This window comes from Trachurus japonicus, chromosome 6 (assembly GCF_045865225.1).
Source record: "Trachurus japonicus isolate A0001 chromosome 6, Traja_1.0".
Taxonomy (NCBI): Eukaryota; Metazoa; Chordata; class Actinopteri; order Carangiformes; family Carangidae; genus Trachurus; species Trachurus japonicus.
This window is the reverse complement of record NC_140912.1, coordinates 24,754,680-24,768,778: the sequence shown is the minus strand read 5'-3', so window position 1 is coordinate 24,768,778 and position 14,099 is coordinate 24,754,680. Positions and strand designations below refer to the sequence as shown.

The 14,099-nt window shown below is 42.2% G+C and overlaps 1 protein-coding gene across 1 annotated transcript; it reads left to right on the top strand.

Moving 5' to 3' along the window:
- Positions 1-2,219: 2,219 nt before the first annotated feature.
- On the top strand, positions 2,220-13,412 carry mlycd (malonyl-CoA decarboxylase). The gene is made up of 5 exons (XM_085779941.1): positions 2,220-2,795; positions 6,598-6,710; positions 6,844-7,000; positions 7,360-7,512; positions 12,233-13,412. The coding sequence occupies exons 1-5, from the start codon at positions 2,250-2,252 to the stop codon at positions 12,776-12,778; spliced, it is 1,515 nt and encodes a 504-aa protein (XP_085636067.1). The 5' UTR covers positions 2,220-2,249; the 3' UTR covers positions 12,779-13,412.
- The last annotated feature ends 687 nt before the right edge of the window (positions 13,413-14,099 follow it).

Genomic DNA, 14,099 nt, shown 5'->3' with positions numbered 1-14,099 from the left:
CCACTCGACTTTATTCACCTCATTTTACCTCGCGATTAACCTCTTCTCTTGACACAAGTCTATTTCAGTCTGGCTATTTGGATTGTATTATAGCAGTGCCATTACACCCCCTCTTCAGATACAGTATATTTGTTCTCACATGCTCTGCCTTTTGTACAGAGAAATTGTCTACTCAGTCCAACTTTTACTGAGGAAAGGCTGTTATCCCCATCCGCCCCCACTTCATCCCAGAGTGACCCAGAAGATGAATAGGCCTACTACTGGACATGGTATTTGGCTGTTCCATCTAAAAACTACACCATTGTTTTACACTTATCCTAATCAAAATGTAGTTTTTAGTTAGTTTAGTTTAGTTTTTTCTCTTTCTCATAATTCAACAAAACTGTAGGTAATTGTACCATACAGTTTTATAGTTGAAAACAAGACTGAGTGGCCCACATATGAGTATTTACTGATGCTATAGGGTATTGAACAGGGTATTGAACAGATGCTCGATGTTTTCCCATGGATGATGGATTCCAGTCAAAAAGAAAGCTTTAGCTTCTTCGAAAAGTGCTGAACAGAGGAGCATTACTGCCCATGGAGGTCTAGGTACATTGAAGAAGGTTGTCTTTTTTTCTCCAGAGCCTTTTGTGTTCTGAAAGGTATGAGGTGAGTGAATGCCAATAAAGAAGTAATTTATAGGCTCTGTGGAAAAAAATTACAAAGGCCTAAGATGATCGGGACAAAACCTTGAGCTGGCCTACATGTGATGCCTGCACAGCACACAAATACATGTAAACTATAGTTGCCCAGGAGGGTGTTTGATGCTAAACATAAACAAAGCTAAGTGGCACTGAGTGTATTAAAATCACCAAATGCTTGTTGCACTGTATGTGTAACTGTGGAGTTTGCCCTCTTGCAGGTCTTCTCATTAACCTCTCAATATACACCTAATAATTTCAAATGATTTATATGTTCATCTTGCTGCATGCCTGGCCTGCTGTTAAGTGTTCTATAAATAATACTGATGATTATACCATTATAATAATTATTATTCAGTGATATAATCAAAGATGTTGAATATCTTTGATATAATTAAAAGATGCTAATGGCAAGCTGTTAAAACATTTCTTGACCAACATGAAACTTTTTTTTTTTTTCAAATTAAATTAATTAATTAATTGCCTATGACTCAGAGAGTCTTTGAACAGCATCCAGTTCTTTCTGGGAGTAATACAGAAAGGAAAGTGTGTCCTCTCTTGATGTATTTTTACTATGTAAACAATAACTGGTTTTTACCTTCTTTTTTTTTTTTTCTTTTTTTTTTTACAGTCTTTTACAGGTTTTTACAAAGTTTAACACAGATCTTTAAGTTGAAGTTATCATGGTAAAGAAAATGTAATTTTAGAGGTTACAGACCATGGAATAAACATCAAATGTGCTTCAGAAAGTCCTCCAGGAGAGTAGCTGTACGTTAAATAATAAATGAATGGATGTAAGGTAGTTCAGTACATGTATACTTTTATTCACAGAACCCATAGATAGTAACAAATCATACAAATTTAATTGTTTTTTTTTTGTGTGTGTGTGTGTTTGTGTGTGGTTTTTTTTTTTTTTACATTCTATTCACCACTGTGGTCTATTGTCAATAGTATATGAATTGAAAACATGAAACACAGTAGGGAGAGGTGCCCTGAGACATGTTTTCCCATATTCCATGTTGTAAACTGTTTTCTTGTCTATATTGCACATCTGCCCATCGGGGTGAGGCGGGATCCCTCCTCTGTAACTTACACTGAGCTTTCTCCAATTGTTTCCCCCTGTTAAAAAGGTTTTCTAGGAGTTTTTCCTCAGTCGATGTGAGATGTGAGAGGATGTTGTAATGATGCTTGCTATGTGAAGCCCTCTTTCAGACAGATAGTTTGAGAACAGTTTGTAAAAACGAGCAAACAACAAATAAAATTGCCTTGCCTTACTGTAAAGGAGTTTACATGGAAGTAATGAGCCATTAGACCATATTTTGTTGCCTGTAGGCTATTCCTTTAGGTTTCACAATGCTTTAAATACCAGAAATATTTCAATCCCTTTTAATTCAAGAGCGTGCCTAATCTATCATGTGGGTGGGCTAGTCCCAAATACACCCATTATTAGTCCTCCAAACTTGTTGCAGTAGCAGCGTACTGTCTCTTTAAGAAACCCGGAAATGATCCGTCCCGTGTGTTCACTGGTCGTGGGTTCCAAACAGACAGCTGAGCTCCCTCCCGGCGATGATATCCCACCCTGTTATCTGGGGCTTTCGTAGCAGTGTGAGGTGTTGGCGACACCGGACTGTCGTCAAAGCGGTTCTCAAGGCCTCACACATCAGCAATTGGCGCTGGTACTCTTCCCCACGTCGTGTCGGTGTCACGGGCATGGAGGAGATACTGACGAGGGTCGTCGCACCGTTACCCACCTACGAGACAAGAGAGAAATCCCCCCCTCCTCCTGACTCAAACAGCTTGGAGTTCATGCACTTCTACAAAAGTCTGGACAAGGAAGACAGACTCGGTTTCCTGACGAAGCTGTCACAAGACTTCGGCGTAGACCACAAGAGCGTTTCGGAGCTAGCTGTGAAGTTGCTAGACACTCAGTTGCGGGACTTGGCGACCATTTTACAAGTAGAGGACAGGCTTCGGTACACATTGACTCCCCGTTATAAACAGCTGCTTAATCATATAAGCAGGGCCGAGGGTGGAGTGAAGTTTCTGGTGGATCTGCGAGCCGATGTGCTTGAAATAATCTCATCCAGAGCTAGCGAGAGCCCGCACGTCAAGGTAATGCATTTGTTTACATTTTCTACGGGTGCTCGCATGAGTCAAGCAGTGCGCGGTTAGTCGGCGCCTGAATAGCCGGGCATGGCTGCTGAGTGATATACGTTTAGAGACATTGATGGTGTTTTTTTTTTTTGTTTTTTTTTTTTACAACATTACCTTGTAGGCTGAGTGTTGCTATTTAAACAGCGAACCGACTCAGAGGCATAAAATGAACCTGCTTTGCCCCCCATCACATGGTTCACATTTCATCACAGTGTGAGTGTCAATGACCTTTACTCCAGTTTGCCACTTTAGGTAACAAGTGGAACTACAGTGGATTTTCTTTCATTTCCTCAAAGTGCAGGAAGTTTTTGCAAACAGGCTAGGCAGATATGTTTGGCATAAGATAATTTTAAGCTCCATTTCAGGATTTCCTTCATATTTTCTGCACATCTTGGCCAAGCAGATCAACTTACAGTACTGATTAGAGCTTAAAAAGTCTTCTACTCCTGCTTGACAGTTCTTGTGCTAAAATAAACCCAGACACAGTTTCAGTCTATACATGAAGAGGCAGGAGAGTCACAATGCAGCTGCAGCAACAAGGTTAAAGAGGTGAATATAAATCAGACATGTAATGAATATTGTGAATGAACCTTTTGAAGACAAAGTGAAAAAGAAAGAAAGGGAAAAACTTTCAAACTGCCATCACACACATATGTGCCTGTCATGCTCTTTGTCCTGTTAATGACACATTCTTGACGATGGCAAAGTTGATGGAAAGCTACCTGCCATGTTAATTCTTTCCATGTAAGATGAGCACCTTTATCTAACACCATTTTGATAAGAATACATCACTCATCTTATGCAAATATGGGGCAATTTGCCAATTTGCCAATAACATGCCAGCCTATAATTTAAGTCCACTTGCATTCTTAGCAGGTGCACCACCTACTACTAAAATACAATAGAATATATAATGTAAAGATGATTTCACAAGCAACAGAAATCCTATTGAGTAGACTACTGCAGCTTTCTCTAAGTTTAATGCCTGCCATTAAACCCAGTGTGGCTTGAAGTACTTTTGTTTGCTGTATCCCTAAGGTGGACTCACACTGAGATTACATGAAACTGCATGTATAATTACATTGACTGCTGGTGTTATATTAGATTTTGTGCTGTTAAATTGCTTTTTCACAGGCTATAACTCTGGTGTTAGAACAACTAGAACCCGAAAGCCTCTAGATGTCAACATATATGGCTACAGAAATTCACTATTAAGGAAACTTATTTTTGTATTACAATAAAAAAACACAACTTGTTTGATATTGGCCTAATCTTAAACACACTACTTCTGCCACTGTTGCCATATCATGTCCACTTTTCTCAGGATGAACTGCGCTTTGCTGATTTGTGAGCCTGTAAGGAAGAGCTGCTTTAATCAAGATAACAATAGTGATAAGTTTGCCATCAAAAGCTGAGATGGTCAAATTAAAACTGCACTGTGTTGATTGATGAGAGAAATAGAAAGGGTTTCTACAATTTGTGATAAGTTATTATGCTTTGTGTGTCTCTTTGGAGTAGAGTTGAAAAACGATGTGCCTTTGACCTGGCGTTATCAAGAGTTAAGAGCTACTGCTTAATATGATTTTTATACAGCTTGACTGCGCTTTTGCCAGAGGACCTCTCTTCTGCTGCTCAATATCTATTTTATTCCTGCTGAGAGGTGGCTCTGATGCATTTAATCTCAATAACCTGGGCTCACTGAGAGCTTTTGTAGTTTAAAAAAAAGGTTTTAGCTGCCTACAGAGCACTCGCATGTACTCAGTGCTGACCACCTTGGTTTCCGTAGTGCATAGCAATCTTTGCTTATTGTTATTGCTAGAATTGATTGAACTAAAGATGAGAAAAGGTCACAGTAAATGTTAAGCTTTTAGCACCTGTATTGATGGTATGTGCAATACCAGGGGAGAGGAAACGATAGACGATTAAAAAAAAAAAGGGCAGATAATCAAAGAATCACTAAATCATACGTGGGGTAAAGGTACAATTTCTAAAAGTCTGAAATTTGCAAGGCTGTAATTTCTGTGGTTCTTGTGAGTGTTTCACTTTGAATCCTATGCTAGATTAGTCTGTCTTGGTTGGATAATTGATTTTTCATGTTCTTCCTCACCCCCTCTACCTCCAAGCCTTTCATTTTTGCTCACCTGTCAAACTGAAGGAATGAAAGATGTAAAGACAAGTCAGGGATGTCATTTTAGTTCACTCTTTGGGATTACACACAGTATTAGTGGAGCTATTTTTTCCCCCGCAGACACACTGCCAGGCTGACAAGTGGCATGCAGCCTACTGGAGAAAAGGTATTGGCACTCTCTGAGTCTGACCTGCAAACACTTTGGCAGTCAGTGGTCATTTGGCCTTGGACAGACACACTGTTCCTTCCAGGCACTGCTGCCTCTATCACTCTGTTTAATCACACAATAACTGCAGCTCAAGGTGGAGAGGGTCCTTGTAGCAGAGGCTGTATCAACTCACAACATCAGCACCACATGGCATTGATACAGCTTCAGTGTAAAAAAAGAAAAAAAGAAAAGAAGTGTTGCTTCATTTTCTCTCTAATGGAGTGCAGGATTTTCTTCTTTACCATTTCCTCCTTTCCTCGCTCTCTTTCCTAACCTCAGGCTTCAAATGCCGGACCCATCCATTTCAAAAGACTTCATCTTCTGCTAGGTCAATGGAGTGCACTGCTCAGTTTGTCCTTCCTTTTGTGTGGATGAGAATTGGCCACCCAGGGCAACAACTGCAGTCTGGCGAATTGTTGATGTGATGGGATTTCTGCAGAAATGCCGGGCTGGGATTATCAGACATCATAGATTATTAAACCTCCTGCAGCTTGTGAAGTTTAACAAACAAACCTATAAATAATATAAACATGTATACACACAGTATGTTTTCAAATAAATAGTATTTTTGTAGTATTATTTCTTCCTCGTTCAACACAATTGGGACATGTGGGGAAGAATTATGTTAGTTTAATTTTTTATTGTAGCGAATGGAAAATCTCTCATTCAGTGGCTTTTATACCATGGCTGTACTGGAGGTTGTTTATATTAGGTGTTATTATGACGGACAAGTGGGCATTAAAGTAAGAGAAAGCCAGCCTATGGAACAGCCCACATAAGCTGTATTTATGTGTTTGAGTGTGTTTACGTGTGTGCTCTATGCAGCGCTTGTTTATGTGTTGGCGAGAGATTTGCTTTAAATGAAGTCTGACCTTTGCAGGAGGATAGGCCTGCTTTGAAATGGCAAGCTGTTTATTGAAGTACCTTCCCAACACCCATTGTGAGCTCAAACAAATTACTACTCATGATATGAAAACAGTCGACGAGCATACAGACACCCAAGGGACCGTATATATGGGTATGGAATCGATCATAGCCAACAGACAAACTTGTGCAACCTTGCTGTTAGTTAATAAGATGGAGTGTGGGAGAACTCTTGATAAAAGAGGTCACGAGTTCATTTAGTAGGCACGAAAAGGCGCAATTTCTATAGATGATGCAATATATGGTGTGTACTGTGACCTTCTTTTTCTTATTCATCTGCATGGAAGATTTATCTGCATCCTAGAGCCCTACTTATACATTATATACTATAGGGCCCACAGCTTCATAAAATACATATGCAAGACAGGGTTTTCATTATCTCCAATCCTGCTGCCTGCTGAGCTCTTCTCAGCTCGGGAAAGAATGTGGTGAATTTTTGATTATCAGCTGATGTGGATTTTATTTCTGAACTTTGCACTTTTCTTTTTTTTCTCACCCAGGATCTGAACAGCACGCTAAAGAGCCTGCTGTCTGAGTGGTTCTCTGTGGGTCTGCTGCGACTGGAGAGAATCACATGGCAGTCCCCCTGTGAGATCCTGCAGAAGATCAGCCAGTAAGAGCATTCATGCATCCCCCCCACACACTGTGCTTATCTTCCTTATTCATTTTCCTCTTTCATAACCACTGAAGTCTTGTTTTCTTACATAAAAGCAGGCTTAAAAGACTAACTTTTAGCTCTTCGTCAGGTACGAGGCAGTGCACCCTGTAAGGAACTGGACCGACCTGAAGCGCAGAGTGGGGCCTTACCGCCGTTGTTATGCCTTCACCCATGCCGCCATGCCGGGAGAACCTCTGGTTGTACTACACGTGGCCCTCACTGAAGACATTTCCGATAACATTCAGGTACGACGCTGCTACAGGCTGCTGTAATGGTTTGTCTGATTTAACCACGACTTGGAAGACAGGACTTGGTAAAACATCTGGGAGAGAACACTTTGTTCCTCCTGTCAGTTGACAAATGGATTTTAACTGTAAGAAAAACTATACCAAGACCTTTACACTGCTTATTCCTTTGGCAGCAACCTCTACAGGGCTGACTGCCTGTTCTTGTTGTTTCAGTGGAGGGGGAATGAGGTTTTGTCAACACTGAAATTTAAGAATATCTGGTGGTGTTATATAGTACACATCTGAAATATATTCTACAACTGCTATGATGAGAAGAACACTGAGAGTTTGTGTTTGTGTTTGTGTTTTTCTCTCAGAGTATCGTCCGTGAGTTCGCCACTCTTGACTCCGAGGAGGACGTTAATAAGATAAATGCAGCCATCTTCTATTCCATCTCCTCCACCCAGGCTGGCCTTCAAGGGGTGGAGCTGGGCAACTACCTCATCAAGAGGGTGGTGCGAGAACTGCAGGTGGGTGAAGGAGGTATTTAGGATGTACAAGGCCTTTCAGCAAAACATTAGTCAGAGAACTGTGAGGATTGAATATGGCAGCAAAGAAAGTAACCGATCAAAGATCCATTTTTTTGGCTCAGGGAGCTCTTAAACTTAGTGCTTTCAAAGGTCACAAAGAATACAGGAAAAAAATGCCTTTACATTATTTTTTAATGAGACAATATTCTTTGTGAGAACAATACAGATTTCAGTATTTTACCATTGCTTTGGCTCATAAAACCAGAGTTCAAATGTATAAAAGTATCAATGCAAAGATCCACAAAATGACTAATGAGTGAGTCAATGCAACAAACCATTTCAAGCATTTTTCTTTATATTAACAAAGTAAATTGTGCACAAAATGACACTGTTTTCTCATTGCGATGCAAGTAATCTTTGAGTAAATTACCGTTCATTTAAAAATCCATCAACGACTAATTGTGTGGTTAGTCTGGTGCTCAGTCTATTAATTGTCAACGACCGCAGTGGAAAATACTCTCTTAGATTGTACTGATGTCCCAGGATCATTTTACTGTTTAAGATTCATGTCAGTTCACACTTAAGCAATTAATAATGAACAAACTGAAGTAGTATATGATTTGGTGTTAATCAAAACACTACAGGAATAGAGCCTAAGCCATAATGTGAAATGCTGTGGAAAACAGTGCAGTTTTTGGAAACCATTCTAGTCGACCTGTAATGGCTTGGCTTGGGTGAAGCGGAGGTGGCACTTAAGGTGAGAGAGGAGGCAAGGTTATGTAAACTCCTCTTATCTACAAAGAATAACCATAAAATACCCAGTTTTATCAGTGAAGTATTCACACCTACCTGTCCCATTATAGCTAAACAATAACCTCTTATCCTGACATAGCACACGGTGGCACATGCACTGATATAGCTGTCACCCCCCCACAGAGCTCCTCACCTTCTTCTTCATGGTGTAGTATCGAATAATGTTGCTTGCCTCCAACCCTGGAATAAAATGTTCCGCTCTGTGTGACTCACATGCTGAATTCAATTAAAAGCTGTATTTAAGCCTTCAGGTGAGGCTCAGCTGACAATAGTGTTATTCCAGTAAAGAAAATGGAGCTGTGACAGGCAAAATTAGTGTTTGATTGCTTTTCAAAAGTTTTTATTTTATTTTAGTCCAAGTCCTGAATCATAAAACTCCCCACTTGTTTCAACACATGCTAATACGCACACGAATGCATACACACATAAACAAATAGTAGTCACCTGAAAGGCAGTAATGCAATCTCATCCATTCCTCTCAATAAGCGCGTCGATAAGCGCGAGAGCTCTTGTTGGGCCACTCCAGCTCGCACTTGTTTAAATGAACGGAATATCAAAAGCCACTCTAACCCAACAGATGGGAAGCAGCTTTTTATAGTGTATCCCCATAAAAATCAGATTTCAGAGCTTTAAGCTGCTTCCACTTCAGTTTTTCATACAACAGTGCTGTTTTGATTTGCCGCAAGCTTTTTACTTATTTGCATTTTCATTAATGGCAACGTTCACTGAGCGCTGCAGATATTGCTGTACGCTTTCTGTGTCAGCATTAGGTGCTGTTTGTGTCAGAGGTAGGAAAGTAGGTTATTGCACTGTGTTGTAAAAGCCTCGCTAATGTGGATTGTTGTCTTCATCAAGAGGTCTACTAGCTTTGCATGTCAACATGTACTCCTGTTTAAAATAATAAATAAATAAAGGAAAGAAGTGTTCTACTTTCCCACCAAACAATAAACAGCAGTAACTACAGAGCAGCCGTACTGAGAAGACAGGGGTGAGGGGTTTAAAGTTTACAGGCAGGTAACGCATAGAAAAGCTTAAAAGATAAAATAAAACATTTTCAAAGATAAATTCAGTATAAAACATTTATATTTGCTATTCTATTTTATTAACACATCTTCTTCACCATAATTGTATTGTTTGCAAATGATTCGGTGGCTCATTTGTAGCCGCTTCACAGCGCAGAGGTTAGGTACCACTGAGCTGCACAAACACACGCTCTCATATATATTTAAACCTTTTCTGCTCACTTTTATCCAAAGTACCCATGAGTGCATTTTATTATGGCCCCAGTGAGAATTGAACCTCTGACCCCAGCTGCGTAAGTGCAATTCTCTGCCCTCAAGGCTACACAAAAACCACAACAAAGACTTGTATTCTGCAGAGGCCCTGGCTGTCTGACAGGGCTTTTCCTTACATAAAGGTGAAGAGAGGAGCAGCGTAGCCACAGAGGGACCACTATGGTGATGGATAGATGATAGAGTGGAAAAGAAAAGGTCACAGTTGTGATTTAAGGTGAGGAGAGGAGGTGTTGCTTGTCTTTGTAGATTAGACCCCGGAGCACAGTTCTGGCACTGCTCCTCTTTTTTTTTCTTTTCTTTTTTTTGCTTATCCTTACCTCTGAGTTCCTTTTTCCCTTTTCCTACTGCCTCTTTCCTTATTTCCACTTCGCTCTGTTCTTTGTTAATCCTGCCCACTCTTGACGCGTGCAACCAGCAGTTTAAAGCAGAGGTTGGAGTGACGAAGAAGAGATCATGAGTGAGAAGAAACGGCACAAGGGGAGAGCTGGCCGGACGTGGAAAGCGAGAGAGGGGCTGGATTTTGAAGCGAAGGGAGGGTGAAATAAAAGGAGGAAGAAAGGAAAACAATGTTGCAGAGCGAAGCAGGCAGACAGACAGCAACATAACATGTTCCTCCGGGGGTTGTCTGACACTTCCACTTTCATCTGCAGCCTTTCACTCTTTCTGCCTTCTGCCTGCCTGCCACATCGCTCCGTCACTTATCAACCCAGACGCCGGAGAGAGAGAGAAAGCAAAGACGGGCAGAGGGTGTGTGTGTGTGTGTGTGTCTTGACAAAAGGAGAAGGTAGTGAGTGGGGTGGCAGAAAACTCATGAGATGGGTAGGTGCAGGTGGGTGGTCTAGATGAGACGAAGACACGGGGGTGAGGAGAATGAGAGAACAGGGATGGGTACTGTATGTGAGGTGAGAGTGCAAGGAATAGAGGAGGAGGAGGATGGAGTGAGAGGGAGAGGGGGTCATCCATCTCCATCAGCAGAGCAGGATGATGAAGCAATGGAAGTGATTTGTAATGCTGTCCCTGTCTGAGCATCTGAAGGCCTGAGCTGCAGCCTGAGCATAAATGAGACGTTTTTTCTGTGTGTGTGTTTGTTTTAAAGCAGGGGTTGAGTGTTCATCTCCCTTATTTCTGCTGTTTCTGCAATAGGTGTGCCCTTTGTATGAGGATATGAGGATGAAACCTCTGCTGCCTCTCATCTGTTTTCTTTACACCTTTTTACCTTATTTTCTCACCCTCATCCTTTTCTCAGTTTTCTTTTGTTGTTGTTGTTTTCTTCTCTTCCAGCTGGTTGAGGAGATTCTACACTGAGCTAACGCTGCATACAAACCACTGTGCAACTCTTTCAAAGCAGGGGATTAAAAAATAGAAACTTTTTGAATCCTACTGTATATACATATTTTTTCAGATCAGGCTCCTAATGAAAATAACGTTGCCTCTAATATTTTGAGAATAAAACATGTTTATGTTTAAATTAATTACTTTACATTGTTCAAAACGTACTGATAGACTTCACTGTAGTCTTTTACACAGAATTAATTGTTCTGATAGGCTGTAACTGCTCAGTGACTGGCACAAACACGAAGTGGTCAGCACAGTAATCGCAAATGACAGTCCTGTCTGGTGGCTCCGGCAACATGACTGTGCACATTGTCTGCGCTGGTCTGCAATTTTGCTGTAAAGCTCATGACCTGAGAGCTGTCATTGTCATAGCTCATGCTCCACTGCTTTTTCTGCAAGATCAGACTGATCAGTTTGCATAAAAATAAAACTCTCACCTCCTGTTGCTTCAGATTTTCACACTTGCTTTTTCTGAAAACCCTTCTGAGACATTGATGATGCATAGAAGTTCCTCATCCTTACGTCAGTGTAGATTTATTCTAATAATAGCTAAATATTTATATAATTTATACTAATAATAGCTAAATAGGCACGGTGGTGCAGTGGTTAGCACTGTCGCCTCACAGCAAGAGGGTTCTGGGTTCGAACTTGCCGGCCGGCTGGGGCCCTTCTATGTGGAGTTTGCATGTTCTCCCCGTGCATGTTCTCTCCGGATACTCCGGCTTCCTCCCACACACCAAAGACATGCAGGTTAGGTTAATTGGTGACTCTAAATTGCCCATAGGTGTGAATGAGAGTGTGAATGGTTGTCTGTATGTTGGCCCTGCGGTACACCCTGCGGTACACCCTGCGACCTGTCCAGGGTGTACCCTGCCTCTCGCCCAAAGTCAGCTGAGATAGGCTCCAGCTCACCCGTGACCCTAATGCAGGATAAGCGGTATAGAAAATGATTCATTCATTTTCTATAGCTAAATATAGTAATTAACCCAGTGTTTTTCAACCTTGGGGTCGGGACCCCATGTGGGGTCACCAAATGGGGTCGCCTGAAATGTCTAGTAATTGATAAAAAATGTTTTTTAAAACTAATTATTATTCTTTTTCAAAATATGAACACCACACACAAAATGGAGTATCTGAGCTGGTGCATCTTGATTGACGGGGTCGCCAGAAATTTGTGATGTCAAAATGGGGTCACGAGCCAGAAAAGGTTGGGAACCACTGAATTAACCTTTTTAGTAATAATAGTATTTCCCTCCCTTTCTCTTTGTGTCTCCCAGAGCGAGTTCCCTCACATGGCCCAGTTCTCCAGCCTGTCGCCCATCCCGGGCTTCTCCTCCTGGCTCCAAGGCCTCCTCAGCCAGTACAGAAAAGAAGGCCGCGGCTCCGACCTCCTCTCTGAGCACGAGTGGAGGGAGGTGGAGCAGGCCACCGACTCGCCCTCGGGGGCGCCGGCGGTCGACGCGCTCCGCAAGCTGATCAGCACCAGCGAGTGGCAGCGCTCGGAGCGGCTGACGCGCGTCCTGGAGCCCGTCCTGATGCGTCTCTGTGCCTGGTACCTCTACGGGGAGAAGAGGCGAGGTTACGCCCTCAACCCGGTGGCCAACTTCCACCTGCAGAACGGCGCCACCATGTGGAGACTCAACTGGAACGCCGACACCAGCCCCAGGGGCGTGGCCAACTCCTGTGGTGTCATGGTGAACTATCGTTACTTCCTGAACGAGACCTCTAAAAACAGCGCGCTGTACCTGCAGAACAAGGTCGTCATGGCGTCGGAGCAGGTGCTGGGGCTGGTGTCCCAGTTTCAGAAGAACAGCAAACTGTGATAAAGAGACGAGACACTCTTAAATATGTCTTCTTTTGGCCTGCGGATGAGTTTGCACTTGCTATCACTAATGACTGGTGAATTTTATTTTGTTTGTCTTTAATATTTAATTAAAAGCAGCTCCAGAAGCCTCACCGAATGGACACCAGATGATATTGTTTTTCAGTGGAAATTAGACCATTTTCTCACATGACGTGTCTCAGGCCGTCTGCTGTATGTCGTGCATAGGTTAGGCTGTTTGCCTCATTGGGTTTCTAGCAGAAAGTGTTTGATATTGTGCAAGTGTTTCCCAGGCTGAGAGACTGTGGCTAATGAAGCGTGAGGCATCTATCAATGCCTCTCCCATGTTCTTGGATAACAGTGTGTGTAATGGTGAGGCAGGAGCAATGAGAGAGTGCAGCTACTGGAATAAATGATGTTTAGGTTCTTTCATCTAGCTGAACTGTCTCACTGCAAACATGTGTAAGAATGGGAGAATGTTTTTCTTTTTTTTTTCTTTTCCTGGGGTGGGTTTATGTATACCTGCTGTTACATTGCTTACTCCCACTAAAGGTTAATATATAAAGGCATGAAACCACAGACTGGAAATATTATTTCATATTAAAACGCTAAATAAAAATTGATTATTTTCTGGCTGTGCTGTGCTAACTCTGGTCCATTCAGGTATATCTTTGATAATTTTGCCTTCACACACACACACACATGCGCGCGCGCGCACACACACACACACACACACACACACACGCACGGTCAACCTCTCTAGGGAGCCATCACTGATGTCCTAACTGCTCTGTACAGGTGCCAAGCAGGGCTCATATCAGCCCACACCCCATTGTTGTGAAATAATATATCACAGCAAGTTGACTGTGAAATTACATTTTATCTCTCCAAGGAGCCAAACTTTCTTTTCATTTTTTTTCACACTCTCTCTCCATCCCTCCCCCACCCTCCCTGTCCCCCCCCTTTTTTTCTCTGCCTGTGCCGCTCTGTGTCCTAGAAACTAATGGAGTGAGAAATAAAGTTAAAGTAAATGGCTAGATTGATGGTTCAGTTGTGAAGAAGAGAGAGAGAGCGACTGGGGGGAGGGGGTGGTGGTGGTGGGGGGATAAAGAAGCATAAAAAGGACAGTTGTTTAAAGGATGCCCTTGAGAGACAGTGTGAGTGTCTCTGGAGATATTGGAGACAATAAGAGACCCATACCTCTGTGTGCACTGATGTGCGTGGAGAACACGGGAAAGAGCAACACTACTGTCATGCTGTCTAACAATGGCGGGGGGATGAACACTGTGGTGTGGGTTGCCATAGAAACAGTCGCGACCTAC